The sequence below is a fragment of the Ailuropoda melanoleuca genome, chromosome 8 (assembly GCF_002007445.2).
Source record: "Ailuropoda melanoleuca isolate Jingjing chromosome 8, ASM200744v2, whole genome shotgun sequence".
NCBI lineage: Eukaryota > Metazoa > Chordata > Mammalia > Carnivora > Ursidae > Ailuropoda > Ailuropoda melanoleuca.
The window spans coordinates 56,676,198-56,699,566 of NC_048225.1; the positions used below are offsets into that span (position 1 = coordinate 56,676,198).

Below are 23,369 nucleotides of genomic sequence, written 5' to 3' on the forward strand. Positions count from 1 at the left end.
CTATTTCTAAAGATCATGCTAGAGTCGTTAAGGATGTATGACTTCTGAAAATCAATGCATCCTGTCCCAAGGTCTTTGTGGGAGCAGGCTTGCTCAGTCCAATGGGGCTCTGTGTCAGGTTGTTTTGATGACAAAGAGGTAAGTCCTGTAACCTCCCTGGTGAACTTGCCCCAGAGGCAGAACTCACTGAGCCATTTCTGAGTGTTTCAGTGGATCCCTCCCACCACCACTTCCAGAGACCACCTCACAGATGGCTAGGGATTCTGAAAACTTAGTTGTTAAACCAAAGTGATTTCTGCTTTGTAAACAACACGTGAACCACCTGCTCCCGGATTTGCTTGGTCTTGATTCCATAAATGACAGGATTGAGCATAGGCGGGGCAAGCATGCAAACATTAGCCAACAAGATGTTGGTATGAGGAGGAATGTGGCGTCCGAACCGCTGAGTAAGGGTTGTAAAGATTGCAGGCCCATAAAAGAGGACAATGACACAGATGTGGGAGCCACATGTGCTGAGAGCTTTGTGGCGAGCATCTCGAGAAGGCATGTGGAAAACAGCACAGAGAATCAGCACATAGGAAACAAAAATTAACACAACATCTAAAACCACTGTTAACATTAGGATGGAAAATCCATACCAGATGTTCACTCGAATGTCATTACAAGCATATTTGGCCAAGCCAATGTGCTCACAGTAGGTATGTGGAATAATATTATTTTGGCAGAAAGTCAATCTTTTCAAAAGAAATATTATGGGGAAAATTGTACAATAACTTCTCAGGAAGATGGTCACACTGATTTTCCCAATCAGAGCACGTGTAAGAATAGTGGTGTATCTCAGTGGGTAGTGTATGGCAATGTAGCGGTCAAACGCCATCACCAGCAAGACCCCCGACTCAGAGATGAAGGTGGAAGAGAGAAAAAATACCTGAGTGATGCAGTGATCCAGGGAGATCTCCCCAGCGCGGAACCAGAAGATGGCCAAGGCCTGAGGTACTGTGCACGTGGAGAGGACAACGTCTGCCGCGGCCAGCATGCAGAGGAAGAGGTACATGGGTTCACGGAGGCTGCGCTTGGTGAGGATAATGCAGACGAGCAGGCTGTTCCCAAGCAGGGCGATGACATAGGAAATGCAGAAGGGGATGGAAATCCACCTGTGCTGGTCCTCAAGGCCGGGGATGCCCAGGAAGTGGAAGACGGTGTGGCTGACAGCCGTGTGGTTTAAGGTGGTCATGCCTGGGGAGACCTTTCAGGGCCTCACCTCCTATTCACAGACAGAAGAAAACACATATACTCCTTTTAATATATTCTTAAGAAGAATTATATTAATATATTAATATTCTTTGTGAAGTCACCTGAGCTTTTGGCATATCTCACATTCTCTATCTTCTCTGAATATACAAATAATAGGAAATGTGAGAAGATGAAGGATATGGTCTGAGCCCCAATGAGTGACAGCCAATTATACTTATCTTCTCTCTCAGCTAATCGAAGTAAAAGATATTAGTACATATTTCACTTTCAGACAGAGGATTGTGAATACAGAGAAAATCATTATGCATGTCCTGTGAGGCTGTAACAAGATGATATTTGAACTTGACCTTAATATTGACTAGTTTATCATGAAGTGAAGACTGAAAAGAGAAGGGAGGCAGCATAAGGAAAGGTGAATAAACGGATCACTGCACAGTATGTTCATGAAACATTTCCAGCCTAGGGTGACAGGTGCATAGGGAGTGCTTGAGAGGCAGAGAGGGGTGCACAGGCTGTGAAGAGCCTCGGTCACAACTTCACACAGGGGACAGCCATCAGATGTCTTAAAGCTATTAGTTTAGGATAATTACCTGTGAAGGTTTATTGGAATAGTAATTGATTGAAGAGACTAGACACGAATAGCCAAGTTTTATTCCAGGAATAGAATGGATCTGAACATAATACAGTCACAGAGGAGTTAAACTTATATTTACTAAGCATTGTTTTTATGCTAATGATTGCAGTATGCACGTTGCATGTGGCATTTTGTATACTTTTCATGGAGGGAGAGACCTCCGCTCTAGGAAGTGGATATTGATTCCATTTCACATGTAAATAAAGATTCAGAGAATATGAATCACTTGCCAAATTTCACAACCAATAATTGATGGAAATGAGTTCGAAATTTCTCTGACTTACCACATTCAGTTTGCTCACTTGTGAAGACAATCAAGGGAACGTTAACAGGTAACAGTCAGGGCTTCTGTGTCAATGTTCACACCTTGGGGAGCTAAGCTTAGAAATGACTGAGGAGCACCTGGGTGGCTCAGTTGGTTACGTGTCTGACTCTTGGTTTCAGCTTGTGTCGTGGTCTCAGGGTTGTGAGATTAGCTTGAGTTGGGCTCCATGCTCCACCAGGAGTCTGCTTGATTCTCTTCCTCTGCTTCTCCCCCTGCTGTGCTCTCTCTTGTGCACATACCTCTCTCTTTCTCTAAGACAAATGAATAAATCTTTAAAAAAAATGACAAAGTGGAAAAAGAAAGGCATTATTTCTGGCAAGGGGGTACAGTATTCTGATAGAAATTTTCCCATTTGCTTCCTAGCGGACTTTCCTTCCTTCATTAGTTTAATCATTCAGCAAGCTTATCTGAAGCATGGGCTATTTTTCAGGCATCCGTCCTAACTGGGATTATGGATTGAGGGAATGGTGGGTATATAAGCAGATGGGTTCAGGAAGATGTTCCAGGTGTAGCTCAGAGGGCATCTCCTGAGAAGACAGCCATATCTAATCCTTTTTTTCTCCAGAATGAAGAAGAAATGAAGCCAGTAATAAAATACCTTCTTCATGGAGTTTCTGAAGATGTTAGATGAACAGGTATCTTAAAATATCTAGCTCAGGGGCCAAGATAAATCTTACATTTGCTAGCATTATTGCTTCCACTCCAGCTCCCTCTCTTGGAGCCTTGATTTTTCTTTCTGGAAAGGAAAATAGGCTCCTAGTTCTCACACCTGCTGAGATGCCCTGGCTCCTTCCCCCAAATCCCCTCCAACATCTGGCTTGGGGCAGGTGACCAGTTTGCTGCCATTCTCAGGGCTCCTTTCATGGTTTTCCAGGAGGGGTCTGTAGTCTAAGTCAATGCATTTTCTTTTTCTCATCTCTAGTCTATAATTATTAGGACATCTGCCACTGATAGGATTGCTTCTCCTGATTCGCCACTCTTCAGAAACTTCCATCCAGCCCGTATATCCTCAGCTCCCCTCCCAGACCTCACCTTCCATATCTGCTAGAACCAATCAGATTTGCGCCTCTGGTCTTTACCACTTTGTCCACATGTATCAATAGCCTCCAATAGTCTTGTCATCTCTGATCTGTTGGGGACAGAACACAGCCCACCTTGATCTGGAAACCTCTCCACCCTCAGATGTCTAATTCACTCACCAGCCTTTGGCTGAGTCTCCAGGAGCAGATGACATGAGATCCATAATAAAATTCAGCCCGTGGGTCAGGAGTTGGGCTGTTTATCGTCTTTTGTGGAACCCTGGAGGGAGCACTTGCACGAGGGCTCCAGGGACAGAGCCAGTCTCCACCAGCCTCACCTTCTTCCCAAAAGGGCTGGGTCTCTAAAACCATTTCCTGGCTCCCTCCCTTCTCCTGATCCTCTTCTCTCTTGCTTCTCTCAAGATGCTCTGATAGGAAAGCTTTTCCATCTAATCTAGACTTACTAGAGGCCTATTTCAATGTTAATTCATTTCCAACAGGAATATGCTTATAATTAATATATACCAAAAATTTATAAGTTTATGTTCATCATGAAAAGGATCATGTTGAAGTTTTCATAAGTTTCTCTCTCTTTCTCTCTCACTCTCTCTCTCTCTCTCTCACACACACACACACAATGGGATATCAGCCATAAAAAAGAATGAGATCTTGCTATTTGTGACAAATAGATGAACCCAGAGAATATTCTGTTAAGCGAGATATTTCAGAGAAAGACAAATACCATATGATTTCAGTTATATGTGAAATCTAAACAAAACAAAACAAACAAAAAGAAACAGGCCCATAAATACAGAGAACAAACTGGTGATTGCAAGAGTGGAAGGGGTAACAGGATGGGCAAAATGGGTAAAAGGGAGTGGGAGGTACAGGCTTCCGGTTATGGAGTGCGTAAGTCACAGCGATGAAGGTACAGCATGGGGAACAAAGTCAATGGTACTGTAATAGCATGATATGTGACAGATGATAGCTATACTTGCAGTGCATTGCATAACATATAAACTTGAATCACCGTACGCTCAAGACTAATGTAACATTGCATGTCAACAATACTTCAATACATAAATTTTGAAAAATAATAAAAAGCTTAGGATAAATGAATGAGACCATGTGGGGGGAGAGCACAGTAAGGGCATAAAAGCACAACTGCTGACAACCATAAAGGCAAGGGTTTTGCTTTAATTGCTCTATAGCTTAAACCTGAACTGTTCTTGGCATTTGTAGGCACACAATAAATACACATACATTGCTGGTGGCAACGAAAAATGGTACAACCACTACAGAGGAAATCTAAATCTACAAATACCTTTGACCATGGAAGTTACACTTTTAGTAATTAACCATAAGATTTATCAATAGAACTATCTAAATGAAGAGAGAATAAAAGAATAGGAAAAAAGAGATCCTTGGGAATTGCTGGAACAATGCCAAAAGTTCTAACGTGTGTAGTTGGTGGGCTAAAATGAAATGAGAGGAGATTGGACAGAAAAAAATTTTGAAAGAATTACTGAAATTTTCCAAATTAGGTAAAAGTCATAACTTCGCAGATTCAGAAAGATCAGTGGATCTCAAAGAAGATAAAAACAAAGAAAACTATGCCTTGATGCATCACAATCAAACTGAAAATTAAGAGAAAGACAGTCAAAGGAGGCAGGGAAATAAAATTAAAAATGTATCTAAGGTAATCAAGATTCACATGCCGCCTTCTTTTTTTTTTTTCACATGCCGCCTTCTAATTGCTAAGTATATTCAGTTGCATACCCTTAGCAGAATGAAACATCATTATTCATGACTGAAATTTGAAACTTATAAAGCTTCGACATGATCATTTTCATGAAGAGCACAAACTTATAAATTCTCCCCAACACATATATCTCACATCTTCATTATCCATTTATTGGTGGCTACTTGGGTTGCTTCTGTATCTTGGCTATTGTAAAGCTGCAATAAACATAGAGATGCCTGTATCTTTTTGAATTAATGTTTTTATTTTCTTTGAATACCCAGTAGCTGAATTACTGGATCATATGGTCTTTCTATTTTTAATTTTTGGAGGAACCTCCATACTCTTTTCAACAGTTTCTGCACTAATTTATCCTAAACTTTTTAAATGGCTACTAGCCTCCGAGAAGCCTAATGAAAGTTGCAAGGTCCATATTTCCTGGAATTCACACATTATTCTATTAGTCAAAGCAAGTCAGATTGCATCTCATGAAGGGGGAAATTGGCTTGTGTGTGCAGCCAAGAAAGAATTATTGGCAGCCATTCTTGCAGAGTGTCAACCACATTTGACAAACTGTCAGACTGACAAATGTTCAAAAGCTTGACAACAGACTCTGCTGGCAAGATTATGAGGAAGAAAAGCACTCGCATACACTGCTAGCATACAGTAGGGAGCTAGAGGTGAATTGTTGAGGAGTGGAAGCATCTGGATCAAGGCTACTGAAGGATTCATGAGGCATTTGAGAAATTATCTAGAGTGACCCTGGGCTAGACAATCAATGGCACTAGTATATATAACTGCACCTGTACACCAGATCTCAATTCCTTAGCCTCTTAGCTTCTATTTTCCCACAGTAGAGAAACCCTTCCTTGCCCTTCAAAGTATCCAGTGAGTACCCTGGTCTGTAGGATGGCCCTTTCCAGGATCCTCTTTTGTTTCAGATTCATCTTCTTTTCTCCACCGTTGTTTTACGAGCATTGAATGAACAGCTGGCCACCAAACCTCAGTAGTATTATCACTGTCTAGTCTTAATCCTTCCATCTCTTCCAGGAGGATAGCTTTCCTCAGGGGTGTGTGTCCTCCAAGTGGTTGTGTGGCCACAGAATGACCTGGTGGTAGCTGTCCTCCGCAGGCAGGTCCTCACAAGCCTCCACTGACACGAGAATGATTTTCAGTTGTTTCACCATGACTTAGAGAGTTACACAGGAACAAAAGGAGGAGGGGTTTTCCTACCACAGAAATAAAATGCAGAGATGAGGAGAGCAGAACTCAGAGGGGAAGGGACTATATTTACACGTACTCACTATGTGCTCAGTTTTGAGTCAGACACCGAGTGAAGGCAGAGGTGCTGATGGTTGTCTATCTGTGACCTTCATATCTTGAATGCCTAAACTTCCCACCACCTGAGTCCTACACCAAGCCCCTCTCCTGCGAGTGGAGATGAGGACATCAATTCAACACACAGAGGGCATGGAAGTGGGGAAGCCCAGTATATGAGAAAAACTTAATTGCCTTAGAGCTAATTTTATGAACAAATAAAATTGGTTGGTAATCTTCTAATGACCTCCACAACGATATGTATTATATGTATTAGGATGAATTTCATTAGTAAGTTATATGCATAATTGTTATTTACTATTGTATGCTGTTCTGAATTACTTGATGCCTTTTCTTTCTCAATGCTCATGTATTCTATAATCAAACATTTATAATCAGGATAAAAATAAAGGAAGAAAAGAATATGCAGAAAGGTGACTATAAATTACTGATCTCAGTGGTGGTGTATTTTACATTAAACATCAAATGGCTTGTTGTGGTTTTCATCAGCCAAAGGAATTAGTGCTTTCATCACAATTATAATTCACATGTTGCTGCAAATAGCCCTGAGTGTCCTACATATTCCTTTAGTTACAGACTCCAACCTACAATTTTTGTCCCATCACTGGATAAATTGAACTTTGAATTTTGTCTTAAGTATGAAGAAATGTCTTCTAGGAAGACATGCCTGTGAAATAGATGTCTGTTTTAAGTAATGGAGAGTGTTGATTACAGTGAATGTAATGCTTATTGAAAAGAGGTACAGGGATTTCTTGGAAGGAAATATTAAGTTAGGAGTGAGAGCATCTGAGTACAGAAAGCCACGAAGATGCACGCATTAAATTTGAGGATAGAGATCAAATTAACAGGGAAGGTGCCAGAGGACCAGGTGGCAAGAGAAAAGGTGGTAGGAAGTAAGTATAATGACTTGGCCCATATGGGACTGACGGTTTGTTGGTGAAGTCAGAACCCAAGGGCACTGGGACCTTGGAATAAAAGTGACCTCCTGAGTCTCACAAAGGTAATCAATCTGCAGTCTAATCTGCAACCCACTAAATTTCCTCCAGTTACTGATTCCATTTCTGCTTTGAAAGACTTAGTCCGAAGCTGAAGACTGATTTTGTCATATGTGAGGTGAGATGCTAGGAGTAGGGAAGAGTTGAGCTGGATACTAGAAGTCCTTACCTTACAGGCCCAAGGTAATGGAGCTGATTTGGAATGCTGGAATGTCAGGATCTTTGTCTGGAGTCTTGTGAACAGATTGTGGTGGAGACTAATGGCCAACATTTGCACTGATAGTGTAGAAATAGATGGTAGGTTCTCAAAGGACTTTTAAAGTCTCATTTGGATTTGAGAAACTGAGTCCTCAAAAGAAAGCCTTGCTTTGGTCACTTATCTTAAATCTCTCTAACCTAGTCTTCCTTCCCTCCTACCTTCCCTCCTACTGCCCTGTTTGCCTTTCCTTCTGTGTTGTGCTTTATGCACATTGATGAAAGGACATGCCCCATCCACCAAGGAATTCAAAGGTTGTTAGAGATGCTTGATAAGAAAGTCATTTCTGATTAATGAGATAGGTTTTCTAATATTTAGAAAGCTGGATCATGTAGACAAAGCACTGCTACCCTTGGCAGATTCTAAGAAATTCCAGGAGAGAGGGACAGGGAAAGCACTCAGCAGTACAAAGCAGGGTGATGTCTGGGGCAGGCTCAGGAAATCTTTTGGAAGGAGGCCTGAGGAAGAGTCTTTTAAAATAATTTGGAATTGGGTTAGCAACTGTTCTAGGCTGCTGTTCCAAAGGCTATTCTCCAACCCCTCAGCTTTCCTCTATGGTTCTGAAGAAAACAAATCCCCTTGGCTCTTCCTTTTCTCAAAGATGCCATCAATTTCTGAAGGACTTTCTCTGTCCTAGCTTCTAATTGTGTTTGACCTCCACCTCTGTTCTTTTGTCATTAGGTCTATGGGGATCTCATTGTTTTGGGTGTCACTTTTCTATTTACTCTAGGAATGTGGCGTTTCTTAGAAAAGTATTATTTTCTTACATAATCTGTGTGACCATGCAATGTACAGAAGGCAATTGTCCATTCCGGGAAACATCTCTTTCAGACTGTCTATGCCTTCTCAAATGCCAGCTTCCCTAGACTTTTCTCTCAGGAGAGAGGAGTCAATTCAGTTGAGCCAATCTATGTTCTCTCAGAGGGTAATCTGGTGCCCAAAGAGAAGGGGAATACTTTGGCTTCAGAAATTAAAATGAGGAGAGAGAGAGACAGAGGGAGGGAGGGGGAGGGGAAGGGAGGAGAGAAGAGAAGAGAACTTACAGTTATGAATTATAAATTTATCTTAGGTGAAGAACCTAGGTACTTTATTAAGATAACTTGTTTTCAATTTTATTTTTGTGAATATTATCCATACATAGTTTAAAAAACCTCCAAAAGTCCTCTAAGTCTTTACCATAACCAATACTTTCCCTACCCTATCTCACCTGATTCTTCCTCTAAAACCACTTTAACACCTATAACTATTTATCATTTACCTCCATATACATAAACAGCATATTTATATTATTATTTCTTGATTCATATTCTAGATCATTTTTATGTCATCCACTGACTCTTGTATATGGAAGATGGGCATTTAGCTTCCTTACATGTAAACTCCTCCTAACCAAATATACATGCACATTTAGATACACGCAAACCTCCTTTTTCTTGATTTCATTAATAGTGATATATCATGATTTTTAAGATGTGTATTTATGTTTACATTTTTGTAATTATAATAACTGAATTATACAATGACATATGGTCATATTTCTTTTCTTGTGCAAAAAATTTTCTTCCCAGGAATAAATAATTATCTATTTTTAGTTTGTTTTTTTGCTTAATTTTTATGTGCCTTACTTTCCACTAAGAATATAAATTACATTTCAAAACAAGCTTTTCCTTTTTCCCTTTGAGACTTTCCTTTAGGTGTCTCTACTCCCCTGATCCAATCCAAACTCATGATATCCCAGGACTCTCCACAGTGGCTGAACTTCACCATTATTTGAGGAAGCTTATGTCCTCCCGGCATTGCAACACTTTGTTTAAGCAACCTTGTTGAAGCCTATGTTTCTCTATTTTTTTTATAATAATTTTTTATTATGTTATGTTAGTCACCATACAGTACATCCCAAATTTTGGATGTAAAGTTCCATGATTCATTACTTGCGTATAACACCCAGTGCACCATGCAATACGTGCCCTCCTTTTTTTTTTTTAAGATTTTATTCATTTATTTGACAGAGAGAGAGACAGCCAGCGAGAGAGGGAACATAGGCGGGGGGGGGGCGGTGGTGGGAGAGGAAAAAGCAGGCTCCCAGCGGAGGAGCCTGATGTGGGGCTCGATCCCAGGACTCCGGTATCACACCCTGAGCCGAAGGCAGATGCTTAACGACTGAGCCACCCAGGCACCCCAATATGTACCCTCCTTAATATCCATCACCAGCCTGTCCCAATCCCCCACCCCCTCCCCTCTAAAGCCCTCAGTTTGTTTCCCAGAGTCCATAGTCTCTAATGGTTCATTCCCCCTTCTTTTTTTACCTCCCCTTCCTTCTCCCCTGTCTTCTCCTACCGATCTTCCTAGTTCTTATGTTCCATAAATGAGTGAAACCATACGATAATTGTCTTTTTCTGCTTGACTTATTTTTCTTAGCATTATCTCCTCCAGTCCATATTTCTCTATTTTTGATTCATTCCCTCACTTTGGTGGTGCTTATCTTCCAGTAATTTCCTTTGAAAGGCTTCATGAGAGGTCAGTCTTTTGAGATCTTTGAAGGTCTTGAAGAACTTTTTACTCCTACAAATTTATTTATTTTGGTGCAAAGTTCTGGATTTGAGTAATTTGGCAGGAGTTCTCTCCCTAAATAAAGCTCGTACCTACATGTAGCACCTCAATTCACTGTTTGGTGCCTCATTCTTATATCAAAATGAATTGAAAGATCTGGGTATATAGTTATGTAAGCTAGCACTACCAGGTATAAATAAACAGAACTTCATGGGGTTTCATCTTGTTCAGTATGTAGCCTTTAATTTTATCCTCGGCTCTGGACGTGGCTGGGGTAGGGGTAGTATGTTAAGAGTCTCTAGCCTTAACTCCATCAGGGAATAAACTTCCAGCATTCTGTTGGGTATGGAAAGTGGTACCTGGATGGACAGGTTGGGAAAGAGGATCCAGGAGTCTAGCTGATTTTTTATATAGATTTTCAACCAGTAATTTCTTTAAAAAGCCCATCCTTATCCCTATTTAGAAAAGTTCCTGATACCTCCAATTTTTGAGATGATCTGGGTTCTGCAGTGAAAATTAATTTGATTTTTGTGTTCTACTCGAGCTTATTAGTTTTATCCCGTCTGCTTAGCCAATAGTCCTCTATCTGCTTTCAAAATGTTGTCCCTTCTCTGTTATTGTCTTTTCTTCTGCTTTTTACATTTATGATGTTTTTGTTATTTTATTGATGTTTTAACAGGGTATTAGGAGGAAACAACGGTAAATACAGGCATTTAGTTAGATGTATTTAATCAGAAAACTCAAGGAAAACATTTATATGTAATCTGTACTTCTCTTTGTCTCTATTAGGTGAAACTGAAGTCCACATTGGCCTGCCTCAGAAATGGCTAGCTTCAATCACACTGCTGTTAACCATGTAGTCTTCTACCTGTTGGGCATTCCAGGCCGAGAAGACCTACACATGTGGATTTCCATCCCCTTCCTCCTCTCCTATGTCTTTGCCCTCCTTGGAAATGGTCTGCTCATCTGCATTATCCTCATCAAAAGCAGCCTCCATGAACCTATGTATCTTTTTCTCTGCATGCTGGCTGGAGTTGACATTGTCTTTGCCACAACCACGGAACCCAAGGCATTGGCCATTTTCTGGTGCAATAGTAGGGAGATTTCTCTTGATAGCTGCATTGCCCAGCTCTACTTCCAGCATTCCTCCTTTATTTCTGAGTCAGGCATCTTGCTGATTATGGCATTTGACCGCTACATTGCAATATGTTATCCACTGAGGTACACCATGATACTCACCCACTCTCTGATAGGGAAAATTGGTGTGGCTGTTTTCATGAGAGCACATTGTACAATTTTTCCCATGATATTTCTTCTGAAGAGGCTGACTTTTTGCAGAAACAATGTCCTACCACATACATTCTGTGAACACATTGGCTTGGCCAAGTATGCCTGTGATGATATCCGTGTAAATATCTGGTATGGATTTTTTGTCTTAATGTCAACAGTGATCCTAGACATTGTTCTCATTTTTGTTTCCTATGCTCTGATTCTTCATGCTGTCTTCCGTATCCCTTCCCAAGATGCTCGCCACAAAGCTCTCAACACATGTGGTTCCCATGTCAGTGTCATTGTCCTTTTTTATGGGCCCGGGATCTTCTCAGTTCTCACTCAACGCTTTGGCCATCACATCCCACTACATGTCCACATCCTGTTGGCCAATGTCAGCATGCTTGCTCCACCTATGCTGAATCCCATCATTTATGGGGTCAAAACAAAACAGATACGAGACCAAGTGGTTTATGTGTTGTTTCCAAAACAGAAATGACTGTGGGGATGGCAGAGACTGGTTTCTCAGAAACTTTGGTCCTTTGTGAGATGTGCTTTCACAGCAGTGAACCAGAAAACTAGAAATGAGTCCTCAACAAAAATAACTCATTGAATTATGGGCCTGTGGAGCAACTTACCTAAGACTGTGAGACATCCCCCCCTAATTAATCTGAAAACAGTGACTGTGGGTTGACTGAGATACTCATAGTTCATTATTTGGGGATGGGACAGTTTTCTCTGTAGTAGTCATGTATAACTCTGTAATATTCAACTCAATTTTGGGAACAGACAATATAATATTAAGTCTCATTTAGATAAATAATAAGTTTTCTATCTTGAGCTATGTCAAGCCCTGAGACCTCTCACCACATGCCTGGACTCCTATGTAAAACCTTCATTCCTTCATACATTTTCTCAAAATATCATGGACATTAAGAGGACTTAAGGCAAATGTACTCCTAACTTTTGACATTTTGGGGGTTGTTTCTCAAAAATCATCCCCCTCAGATGGTACAGAATAAAATCAGACTTCCTTTCTAGCAACACTTTCCACATCACTTTCACACAATCTGTGCTTCAGTTTCAAGGAACCATCTATCTCTAATGTCTCCATTTTCAGTCATGTTGTCGTGGTACATTTTCCCTAAGTGATTCACTTGCCTGGAATGGCCTCTCCTGTCCTTGACCTTTTATTTTTAAAATTTAAAAAAAATTATTAGAGAGAGTGCACATGAGTAGGGGGGAGGGGCAGAGGGGGAGAGAGAAGCAGACTCCCCACTGAGCAGGGAGCCCAAAGCAGGACTTGATCCCAGGATCCTAAAATCATGACCTGAGCCTAAGGCAGACACTTAACCAACTGTCCTTGACCTTTTAATAAATTCCCTTTATTCATCTTTCAAGGCCCAGGTTGGTGTCATCTACTCTGTGAGGTCATTACAACCACCTCATCTCAAGCAGAGATATGACTTCCTCCATGAGATGATACTATATTGATACTTCTTTCGAAAACATTTACTTTTTTATATAAGTGTTCCATAAAGAAATAAGAAAATGAAAACGAAAATTGCATATGATCCCAGTATCCAAAGAAAGTTACTGTTATCATTTTGGTGTAGAATCTTCCAGATTTTATATGTAACTCTAACTCCAACAACTATAACCGTACACACATATTCAGAACTTACACATGACTCTGTAATTCAATATTATCACATAGGCCCATAGTGTAGCTATTTTTAAATGACAATACATTTGGAAATCTATGTTAATGACAATATTTTATCTTTCAATCATTTACTTAAAAAGCATGCTTAAAAATTCTTTTTTACACTTGCTGAGGTAGTGTTCATCCTTTTATTTATTTGTTTATGTATGTATGTATTTTTATTTTTAAAGATGTTATTCATTTGAGAGCGAGAGAGGGAATGAGTGGTGGGATGAGGTGAGAAGGGGCAGAGGGAGAAGCAGACTCCCCACTGAGCAGGCAGCCTGACATTGGGCTTGATCCCAGGACCCTGAGATAATGACCTGAGGCGAAGGCAGACACTTAACCAACTGAGCCTCCAAGGTGCCCCTCACCCTTTTATTTTTAAATACTTATGTTTTTGTAATCATTAACAATGTAAATGCTATGCTAGGGACATTTTTGTGTGTAAGATTTATCTATTTTTTTGTGCATTAAGCTTTGCATGTTTTCAGCCTTAAAAATAATTACTAGGTTAGAGTATGAGCATCTAGAGAAGTTATTAATTTTTATTCATCAGAAATACATGAAAGTGCCAAAATTTATTGTACCACCTACTAGTATTTAGTAAATAGTTCTATTTTTAAAAATCTTATTTTTATTATATTTTTTCTGTTTTGTAGGGTTTGTGTTTTTTTTTATAATAATTTTTTTTTATGTTAGTCACCATACAGTACATCCCTGGTTTTTGATGTAAAGTTCGATGATTCATTAGTTGCGTATAACACCCAGTGCACCATGCAATACGTGCCCTCCTTACTACCCATCACCAGCCTATCCCATTCCCCCACCCCCCTCCCCTCTAACATCCGTGCAGATTTTTGTGTAGACAAAAGTTTTCAACTCCTTTGGGTAAATACTAAGGAGTGTGATTGTAGATCATATGGAAAGAATATGCTTAGCTTTGTAAAGAACTGCCAAATTGTTTTCCAAAGTGGCTGTACCATTTTGCATTCCCAGCAGCAATGAATGAGTCTGTTGAGCCACATCCTCACCAGCATTTGGTATTGTCAGTGTGTTGAATTTTAGCCATTCTATAGGAGTATAGTGGTATCTCATTGTTTTAATTTGCAATTTTAAATGAAATATGATGCTGATTATCTTCTCATATGCTTATTTGCCATGTCAATGGACTCTCCATACCAGATTTCTCATATTGTGTTTTCCTAGACAGTACATATGCTGCAACTTTTACCCCAAAATAATGCCTCCAAGGACCATGGTTATGAATGCTCATGGTAATCTTCCTTAGGTGTCCAAAGAACAGGTGGAGGGATTATTCTTTGACAGGAAAGACAGTTCCTCCAATAAGGAGGAGTGGGTGGGAGCCCATGCAGATATTTTTTTATATTCAGTGTCTTGGATTTGTGTGAGTTTCCAACTGATTTATTCTGATTTAGTAGTCAAGGTTTTCTGCCAAGAGTAAAGAGCCAGGTTCTGGAATCAAGGTTGGAACCCTGAATAGAGTGTACATATGAAATGTTAATTAGGTGGAATGAGAGAGTGAGCTGACTTGAGCAAATGTGTAAGGTTGCTGGGCTCTGCTAATAGTCCAGGTTGGTAACATCTTGCTCTCCAGGTGACTAACCAACTGTGGTTCCTGTTTTGGTTTATCATAATGTTGAGATGGAACAGATAGAATGGAGAAAAAGATTTGAAGGATTTGAGCATACTTAAAGGTATTATAATGAAGGGCAACAGAATATAAAAGTTAATTAAGAATGGAAATCATGCAGAAGTTTAGAAAGGGAATTGTGGTATTGATAGATTAGCAGTTTTGCTGAGGTTAGTAAGCAGATATAGGTAATCAGTGTATAGCTGGGCAAGTAATTGTGGCTAGGCAGTGGGATGTGTGAATTAGTAAACTTGGAAGTGGAGAAAGGATGTGATTATGGGAATGAATAACTAAAATAGAGTAAAGGGAAATGCAATTGAGATCAGAGGAGGAAACGGAATCAAGAGCACAAGGTGAAGAGTTAATTTTCCAAATGGACATTGAAGTCCCTGTGATATGAGTGTAAAACTTGCATGCGTTTGTGGTGAGGGAATCCAGAGGGTCTTCAGACAGCGTTGAGGAATAGGAGAAAGTAGATAAGTCTCAAAGCAGCATTAGCTCCCACACTAGAGTGAATTAGCACTAGTCTGGAAAAAATTTTTAAAGAAAAATTTCTATCAATAATAAAAAATACATGGAAATAGAAACATTGCCATAACAATTTCCTTCTTTGAAATATCAAATATTTAAATAAAATAATCCAGGACACAAATGCAAATTTATATGAAAATATATTCATTACAGAATATTTTTAACAGAGAAAAATAGCTTTATAAATATTCAATAATAGTGAAATGGTTAAATGTAGTATGTCACCAAAGTGCAATATTTAGTCAAAATTTTCAGGAAATATTTATAGACTACTATGTGGCATTGCATCAGATTGGAGACACATGCTGATGAATTAAAGGAGCTACATGGTTTACAGAACATTTGTTACAACTTGGAACATTTATTATCAATTGTTAATCGGAACACTACATCAAAAACTAATGATGTACTACTGTATGGTGACTAACATAATAAAAAAAAACTCATCATGAAAAAAAGACATAACTTCCAACTGGAAAAAAAATGAAAGTTCCTATATTACGAAATTAAAATGTGCCACATGTACTGTTTTATCTTACAATATATAAACCCATGAGTATGGGAGAAAAATCTTGGAGGGTCATCAATGAAAATATTCCATTGATAATCCTTGGATGATTGAATCAAAGCATTAATCCTGTATACAAAATAATATAATTTTTTTCAAATTTTAATTAATTAATTAATTAATTTTGATGTAAAGTTCGATGATTTATTAGTTGCGTATAACACCCAGTGCACTATGTAATACGTGCCCTCCTTACTACCCATCACCAGCCTATCCCAGTCCCCCACCCGCTCCCCTCTGAAGCCATCAGTTTGTTTCTCAGAGTCCATAGTCTCTCATGCTTCATTCCCCCTTCTGATTACCCCACCTTTCTTTATCCCTCTTCCCCTACCGATCTTCCTAGTTCTTATGCTCCATAGATGAGAGAAACCATATGATAATTGTCTTTCTCTGCTTGACTTATTTCACTTAGCATAATCTCCTCCAATGCCATCCATGTTGCAGCAAATGTTGAGAAATCATAAATTTTCTGTGGATTTGAATTTATTAACATTTTATCATGGCATGGTTAACATAGTTAGTACTTAATACATGTTGACTGAATGGGTGGTGAAGGAACAAATGAATGTTTGAGAGAATCTATAGGATTCTAGCTCCTAATATACTTCTGTGCCTTCTGGAAGTCAAGGCTGAAGAAGATGACCTGGAATGAGGTGTGGGGCCTTGATGAAGGTTCCTAATCACAATCCTATCCTCTGCCCTGCCCTCTCCCCTCTGAAACCTCTCTCCCACCTCTTCTCCTCTCCCAAGTTCATACAGCCTCTCAGGGATACTTTTCATAGGGGGCTTCTGGCATTCAGACAAGGAAGGGTTAAGGGCTTATTGTTATGTCACTGGCAGCAGAGGATATCCTAGGGGAGAAGAAAGCCACCTGAAGAGGTTTGTGGTCCCCAAAGATGCTCAGAGAAAGAATAATTTGCTCTGCAGCTCTTCTTCCAATTTGGTCCCCTGGCCACTGCACACAGTCTGCTGGTTGTGGGAATACCCTGTCATCCAGGCAGGGGCATGGCTCCAGTCTGTGCTTCCTGATGGCTGTGATGGACAGTTTGGGGTGAGGAGAGATGTAGGTTGGTATTGACCCAGGGTAGCCTGTTTCCTCTCTGGGTCCTTCTGTTCAAAGACATCAATGGTGGGGTCTGACTGAGCGTGGGGATAAAGGAAGTGGAAAACATTGAGTTTGATGAGATATGTGGGAACAATGATGGATTGCCTTCATCATTTGGTAACCCTTTAGAGGCTGTATGTGGAATTCTCCATCCCCTGACAGCACAGGCAGAGAGGACAGACCAAAATATTCCCCTAGACACTTTGTGGCATAGTGGAAATACTAGTGGAAGTAGAGGCAAGGGACCTTCTTGACTCATTTACTCTGTGAACTTGGGAAAATTCCCTTTCCTTCTGTGGCCTTGGCAAAAAGTTATAAGATCATTCTAAAACAGGAGTTGGTAAAATTTTTTTGTAAAGGGAAGAGTAAGAGTCTTAACCTTCAAACATGGTCCCTGTTGCAACTACTCTGTCCCACAAAAGCAGTCCTAAACAATGTAAACATGGGAAATGGCTGTGTTCCAATAAAATTTTACTTACAAAAGCTGGTGATGGGCAAGAATTGGCCCACAGGCTGCTGTTTGATGACCCCTGGTATAAAGTGCCAACCAGAATTGATTTACCCAAACATGAGTCAGAGATACAAAATATCAAGAATGGAACTGCTGAAGCAGGAATGTTGTTCTATGAACTGCATTTCTATGAGAGTCCTTTCTTCTGGCAGCGGTAAGGGGGCTAGAAGGCTGGAGACAGGGCTAAGAGTGGAATAGTCTCTGGAAGCTCCATCTCTTGGAAGCAACTGATTTCACGAGAGGAGAATCCATGTGCTGAACGAAGATGCCAAATTTATGACATAGATAAGTCATAACTTATCTCTGTGAGAGTTTGAATTTGGTTAATGACTGTGTGAATTTGGGTGGGTATATGTGTGAAGAAAAGTTTGAAAGTGTATGTGAGTGTGTGTAGGCATGTGTGAATGTGTTCACGGTAAAGGGCTAATTGTATCAATAGTAAAAATGTTAGTGTGTAAAACTTCATCAAAATTTCTAGGAGTGAATATATGCGTGGTGACTGTATAAATGAATGTGTGTGATAATATGCACCTGAATGGAAGATTGTGTGTCTGCATGTGGATTTGCAGCAGGCAGAACTAGAATTGAACCCAGGTAGGTCTGGTTCTAAACCCCTATCATTTTTTCTATATTACGTTGTCTTGCATGTCTTACATATTGTGGAATAGGTAGGATAATTAGAAGAGAGTGGGGAGGGGCGCCTGGGTGGCACAGCGGTTGGNGGAGTGAATATATGCGTGGTGACTGTATAAATGAATGTGTGTGATAATATGCACCTGAATGGAAGATTGTGTGTCTGCATGTGGATTTGCAGCAGGCAGAACTAGAATTGAACCCAGGTAGGTCTGGTTCTAAACCCCTATCATTTTTTCTATATTACGTTGTCTTGCATGTCTTACATATTGTGGAATAGGTAGGATAATTAGAAGAGAGTGGGGAGGAAGCCAAAAAAAGGTGGCTTAGGTAGTCTAAATAACAAAATGGAAGTTTTTAAAGCTAATGGAAACTCAAATATCAGCTTAGCTACTATCAGATTGTTTGACTTTGGACAATTTCTTTTCTGAGAGTCAATTTCTTCATGTACGAACTGGTGATACATTCAATTTCATAGATTTGGTGTGATGGTTATAAATATATCTAACACTCAATAGGTATTTAATGATTGCCATTATCACACAAACATATTGACAAAAATTTGAGATTCCTAATAAAACAATTAAAAGTAACATTAGATTTGGCAGCTGTGATATGATAGATTATTTTAGAGAAGGAAGCCTTAGTGGCATATTGGGGTTATTTATAAGTAAAATGGCTTTGGGTAAAGATTAGGGGGTGGTAAGAGGATAGAAGTAGAGAGAACACATTCCATCTTCTGTGAAACTAAGGTGAAGGGAGAAGATACAGTTGAACATACTTTCACGTGGAGGAGAAAGAGGTAAAAGAGAGGGAGGGTTTGAAGTTACCAGAATAACAGATTAGTAGGGAAAGACTTGAAGAGAAAGTTGGGGTCCACTGTACAGATGGATGGCTGAGCCTTGAATAGGGGGAAAAGGTGATTCAAATATAAATTTGTAGATGGAAGAGTGAGGGTGGGAAGGTTAAGGGAATGAAAAATAGATGTTTTTGTTGTTTTTCTCCTTGAGCCAGGAAAACACAGTCCTCTGATGAAGGGGACCGAGGTGCAGTAGGGCAGATATGAAGTGATTCTAAGGATGGCATGGGTAGCCAAATTCTAGCATTAACTAGCCAGGTGACCTTGGGTAGGACACTAAAACTCTCTAAACTTTGTTTGCTCCCCTATCGGTAAAATGGGGGAAATGACTGCAGTTATCTAAATACCACAGTGTGAGATAATGCACAGAGCCCCTCCTAACTGATCTGTCTCTGTTCTCCAACCTGTCTCCTCCCTTCACCACCCATCTTACACAATACTGAGAGAGACAGAGAGAGAAAGAGAGAGCGCACGCGTGTAAGAGCATGCACTACCTAAAATGCCAACTTCATCATGCCATTTTCTCACCACAAATCCTTCAGTGGTCTTACTGTGTCAATGTAAATTCTAACCTCCTTACACTGGTACTATCAAAGTCCTCAGTGATGCGACCCCTACCTCAGTGCATGACATTATTTTCTACAATTTTGTACCATGTCCTCTTTGCTAACAGTGAATCATAATTTTCCTCTAAACTTTATGTCCTTTCAGATCTCTGTGACTTTGTTCATGTCATTCCCTCCTCACATACCTTTATTTGACAAAACATTACTTCTTCAAGTTTCCACTTAGGGTGGTGCCTTTTAGAAAACCTTTTCTGAACTCCGGGGAACCTCTCCCTGTTTCCACAACTCCTTGTGTTTAACTTTTCCTTTACACTATCTGTATCATTTAGATATTTTACTTAATTGTCTCCCCCAAGTAGGTTCTTGCTAGGGCCCTCGTAGGTGCTCAGTAAGGCTTGTTAAATTATCATCAACTCAGTGTCCAGTTTCCTTTTGAGATGCATATTACATTCTCATAGTCAAAGTGGAAACTGCAGTATTTGTTATTCACAGCTCTTAACTATTTATAACAACCTGAGACTGAGATCTATTCTAGAGCTGGAACAACTCTCTTACAGATAATCTCATCCAACTTCTCCCCAACATTAGATTTAAGGCAATAAAAGAGAGACCCAGAGCAGGGAAGTAATTCTACTGAGATCACATAATTAGTGAATAGAATGTCAAAGAGTTTTAACCCACGTTTCCTGACTTTCTGACCAGGATTCTTTCCACGGCTCATCCAGTGAAAAATGACCTATTTCTACCTCCCATACTTCAACCCCATTCACCTTTTTTTGGCAAAAGAGAAGAGGTGACTGCAAATCTTATACACCAACACCTGGTAACTTGTCCTGGGAATGGCAACCCTCAACTATAATGGTACCAGTCACTCATTCTTCATTCTGCTGGGCATCCCTGGCCTGGAAGACCAACACACATGGATCTCCTCTTCCTTTCTTCATTTCCTACCTGGTTGCTGTCCTTGGGAATAGCCTCCTTGTCTTCGTCATCATCACTGAACGTAGCCTCCATGAACCCAGGTACCTCTTCCTCTGCATGCTGGCTGTGGCTGATCTCATCCTGTCCACTACCACTGTGCCCAAAGCCCTGGCCATATTCTGGTTCCAAGCTGGGGAGATCTCCCTTGATGGCTGTCTCACTCAAATCTTCTTCATCCATGCCACCTTCATTGCTGAGTCAGGGATTCTGCTGGCCATGGCATTTGACCGCTATGTGGCCATCTGTGACCCATTGCGCTATACAGCAGTGCTCAGCTATGCAGTAATCTTAAGGGTTGGCCTGGCTGTGGTCCTGAGAAGCTTCTCTGTGATACTCCCAGATGTGTTCCTGGTGAAGAGATTGCCTTTCTGCCATAGCAATGTGCTACCACATACCTACTGTGAGCACATGGCTGTTGCCAAGTTTGCTTGTGCTGATATTCGCGTCAATGTCTGGTATGGCTTGTCTGTTCTCCTCTCTACTGTAGTGCTAGACGCCTTGCTCATCTTGGTTTCCTACACCCTCATCCTCAATGCAGTCTTCCACCTCCCTTCCCGAGGAGCTCGGCAAAAGGCCCTGAGCACATGTGGCTCCCACCTTGGAGTCATTTCCATGTTCTACTTGCCTGGCATTTTTACAATAATTACCCAGCGATTTGGGCATCATGTTCCCCTCCACACTCACATTCTGCTAGCCAATATCTGCATGTTAGCCCCTCCCATGCTGAACCCTATCATTTATGGGGTCAAGACCAAGCAGATTCGAGAGCGTGTGGTCAGTACTTTTCACAGTGGAACCATGCTGAGTCTGTGTGACTGATCAGGTGGTATGTTTACCACTATTACTTCCCCTGCTTTGTAGAGCCTTATGAACTAAGGGTTCTGTTGACTGTGAACAAAGCAATATATCATGGCTTTGAAAGATAGATTGCCGTATTGCCTTGAGAAGGTAGTGTTTAGAAATGAGCATGATATCACACCAAAAGTACAAGCGATAAAAACAAAATAAACAAGTGGAACTACATCAAACTAAAAAACTTCTGTATACCAAAGGAGACAATCAGCAAAACAAACAGGCAACATATGGGAGAAAATACTTGCAAATCATGCATCTGACAAGGGGTTAATATTCAAAATATACAAGGAACCCATACAACTCAATAACAAAACTCAATGGCAAAAAAATAACCTGATTAAAATATGGGCAAAGGACATGAAAAGACATTTTTTTTTTCAGAGAAGACCTACAAATGACCAGTAGGTACATGAAAAAATTCTCAACATCACTAATTATCAGGGAAATCAAATCAAAACCACAATGAGATATCACCTCACACCTTTTAGCATGGTTATTATAAAAAAGACAAGAGATAACATGTGTTGGTGAGGGTGTAGAGAAAAGGGAATCCTTGTGCACTGTTAGTGCAAATGTAAATTGGTAGAGCCACTAAGGAAAACAGCATGGAAGTTCCTCAAAAAATGAAAACTACAGCTGCCATATAATCCAGAAATTCCACCTCTGGCTATATATATAAAGGAAATGAAATCACTATCTCGAAGAGATATCTGCGCTCCCTCATGTTCATTGCAGCATTATTTACAATAGTCAAGACATGGAAATGACCTATGTGTCTAGAGAGATGAATGGATAAAGAAAATGTGATACACGCACATACACATGCACACACAAGATGGAATACTATTCAGTCATAAAAAGGAAATCCTGCCATTTGTGACAACTTGTGTGAATCTTGAGCACATAATGTTAAGTAAAATAAGTAGGAGAAAGACAAATACTGTTTGATCTTACTTATATATGGAATCTAAAAATAAACCAAACTCATATAAACAGAACGATTCAGTGGTTGCCAGAGGTGAGTAGTGGGGGATGGGAGAAAAGGGTGAAGGTTGTCAAAGTGTGCAGCTTCCAGCTATAAGATGAATAAGTTCTGGGAATATAATGTACAGCATGGTGACTACTATAGTTAATACTGTATTGTATAATTTGAAAATCTCTAAGAGAGTAGACTTTAAAAATTCTTACCGCACAGAAAAATTTAACTGTGAAATGCTGCATGAGTTAATGAACCTTATTGTGGTAATCATTTTGCAATATAGATGTATTAAATCAAGTTGTATACCTTAAACTTATAAAGTGTTATATGTCAATTATACCTTAATAAAGCTGGAAGAAAAAAATGTACATATATACAATGGAATATTACTCAGCTATAAAACGGAGAAAATCCTGCCATTTGTGACAACACGGATGAACCTGGAGGATGCTATACTAAGTGAAATAAGCTGGACACAGAAAAACAAATACTGTAGGATCTTTTATATGTGGAATCTAAAAAAGGCAAACTTCTAGAAGCAGAGAGTAGAATGGTGGTTGCCAGGAGCATAGGGGTGGGGGAAATAGGTGTTGGTTGAAGTTTACAAATGTTTAGTTACAAAACCCAAGTATCTAATAATGTACAGTCTGATGACTATAGTTAATACATTACTATGTCCTCGAAACTTGCTGAGAGTTGACATTAAGTGTTCTCACTACACACATACACACACACGCACAAAAGGTAACTATGTGAGGCAAGGAATCTGTCAATCAGCTTGATTGTGGTAATCATTTCACAAAGTATACATGTATCTTTAAGTGTATACCTTAAGTGTATACATTTTTTATGTCAATTACACCACAGTAACACTGGAAAAATTTAGAATATAATACACAGTTTCATAAAAATACCATAACCTCTAAATTCCTTGATTATACCTTTGTCATATGGCTGTGACAGAACTAGAAAATATAAACAGGATCTTGAGTGTGTCTGACAGAGTAAGGAGTGGATGCATTTTTAACTTCTGCTTTGTTT

At 39.8% G+C, this 23,369-nt stretch overlaps 3 protein-coding genes across 3 annotated transcripts; 2 read left to right on the plus strand and 1 right to left on the minus strand.

The window, feature by feature from the left end:
* Positions 1-271: 271 nt before the first annotated feature.
* Positions 272-1,234, minus strand: LOC100473832 (olfactory receptor 52B4-like). Its single transcript, XM_034667604.1, has one exon. It carries the CDS (start codon positions 1,232-1,234, stop codon positions 272-274), a length of 963 nt encoding a protein of 320 aa, XP_034523495.1.
* Positions 1,235-10,935: 9,701 nt separating this feature from the next.
* LOC100477356 (olfactory receptor 52B4) lies at positions 10,936-11,880 on the plus strand. Its single transcript, XM_002928582.1, has one exon. It carries the CDS (start codon positions 10,936-10,938, stop codon positions 11,878-11,880), a length of 945 nt encoding a protein of 314 aa, XP_002928628.1.
* An 8,472-nt stretch (positions 11,881-20,352) lies between these two features.
* On the plus strand, positions 20,353-21,313 carry LOC100474082 (olfactory receptor 52B4). The gene is given in 2 exon segments (XM_002928571.2): positions 20,353-20,442; positions 20,444-21,313. Coding segments are annotated over 2 exon segments (960 nt in total).
* Positions 21,314-23,369: the final 2,056 nt, after the last annotated feature.

Excerpts from the sequence above, each read along its gene's own strand:
- LOC100473832 (XM_034667604.1), bottom strand. The coding sequence starts at position 1,234 with ATGACCACCTTAAACCACACGGCTGTCAGCCACACCGTCTTCCACTTC.
- LOC100477356 (XM_002928582.1), top strand. The coding sequence starts at position 10,936 with ATGGCTAGCTTCAATCACACTGCTGTTAACCATGTAGTCTTCTACCTG.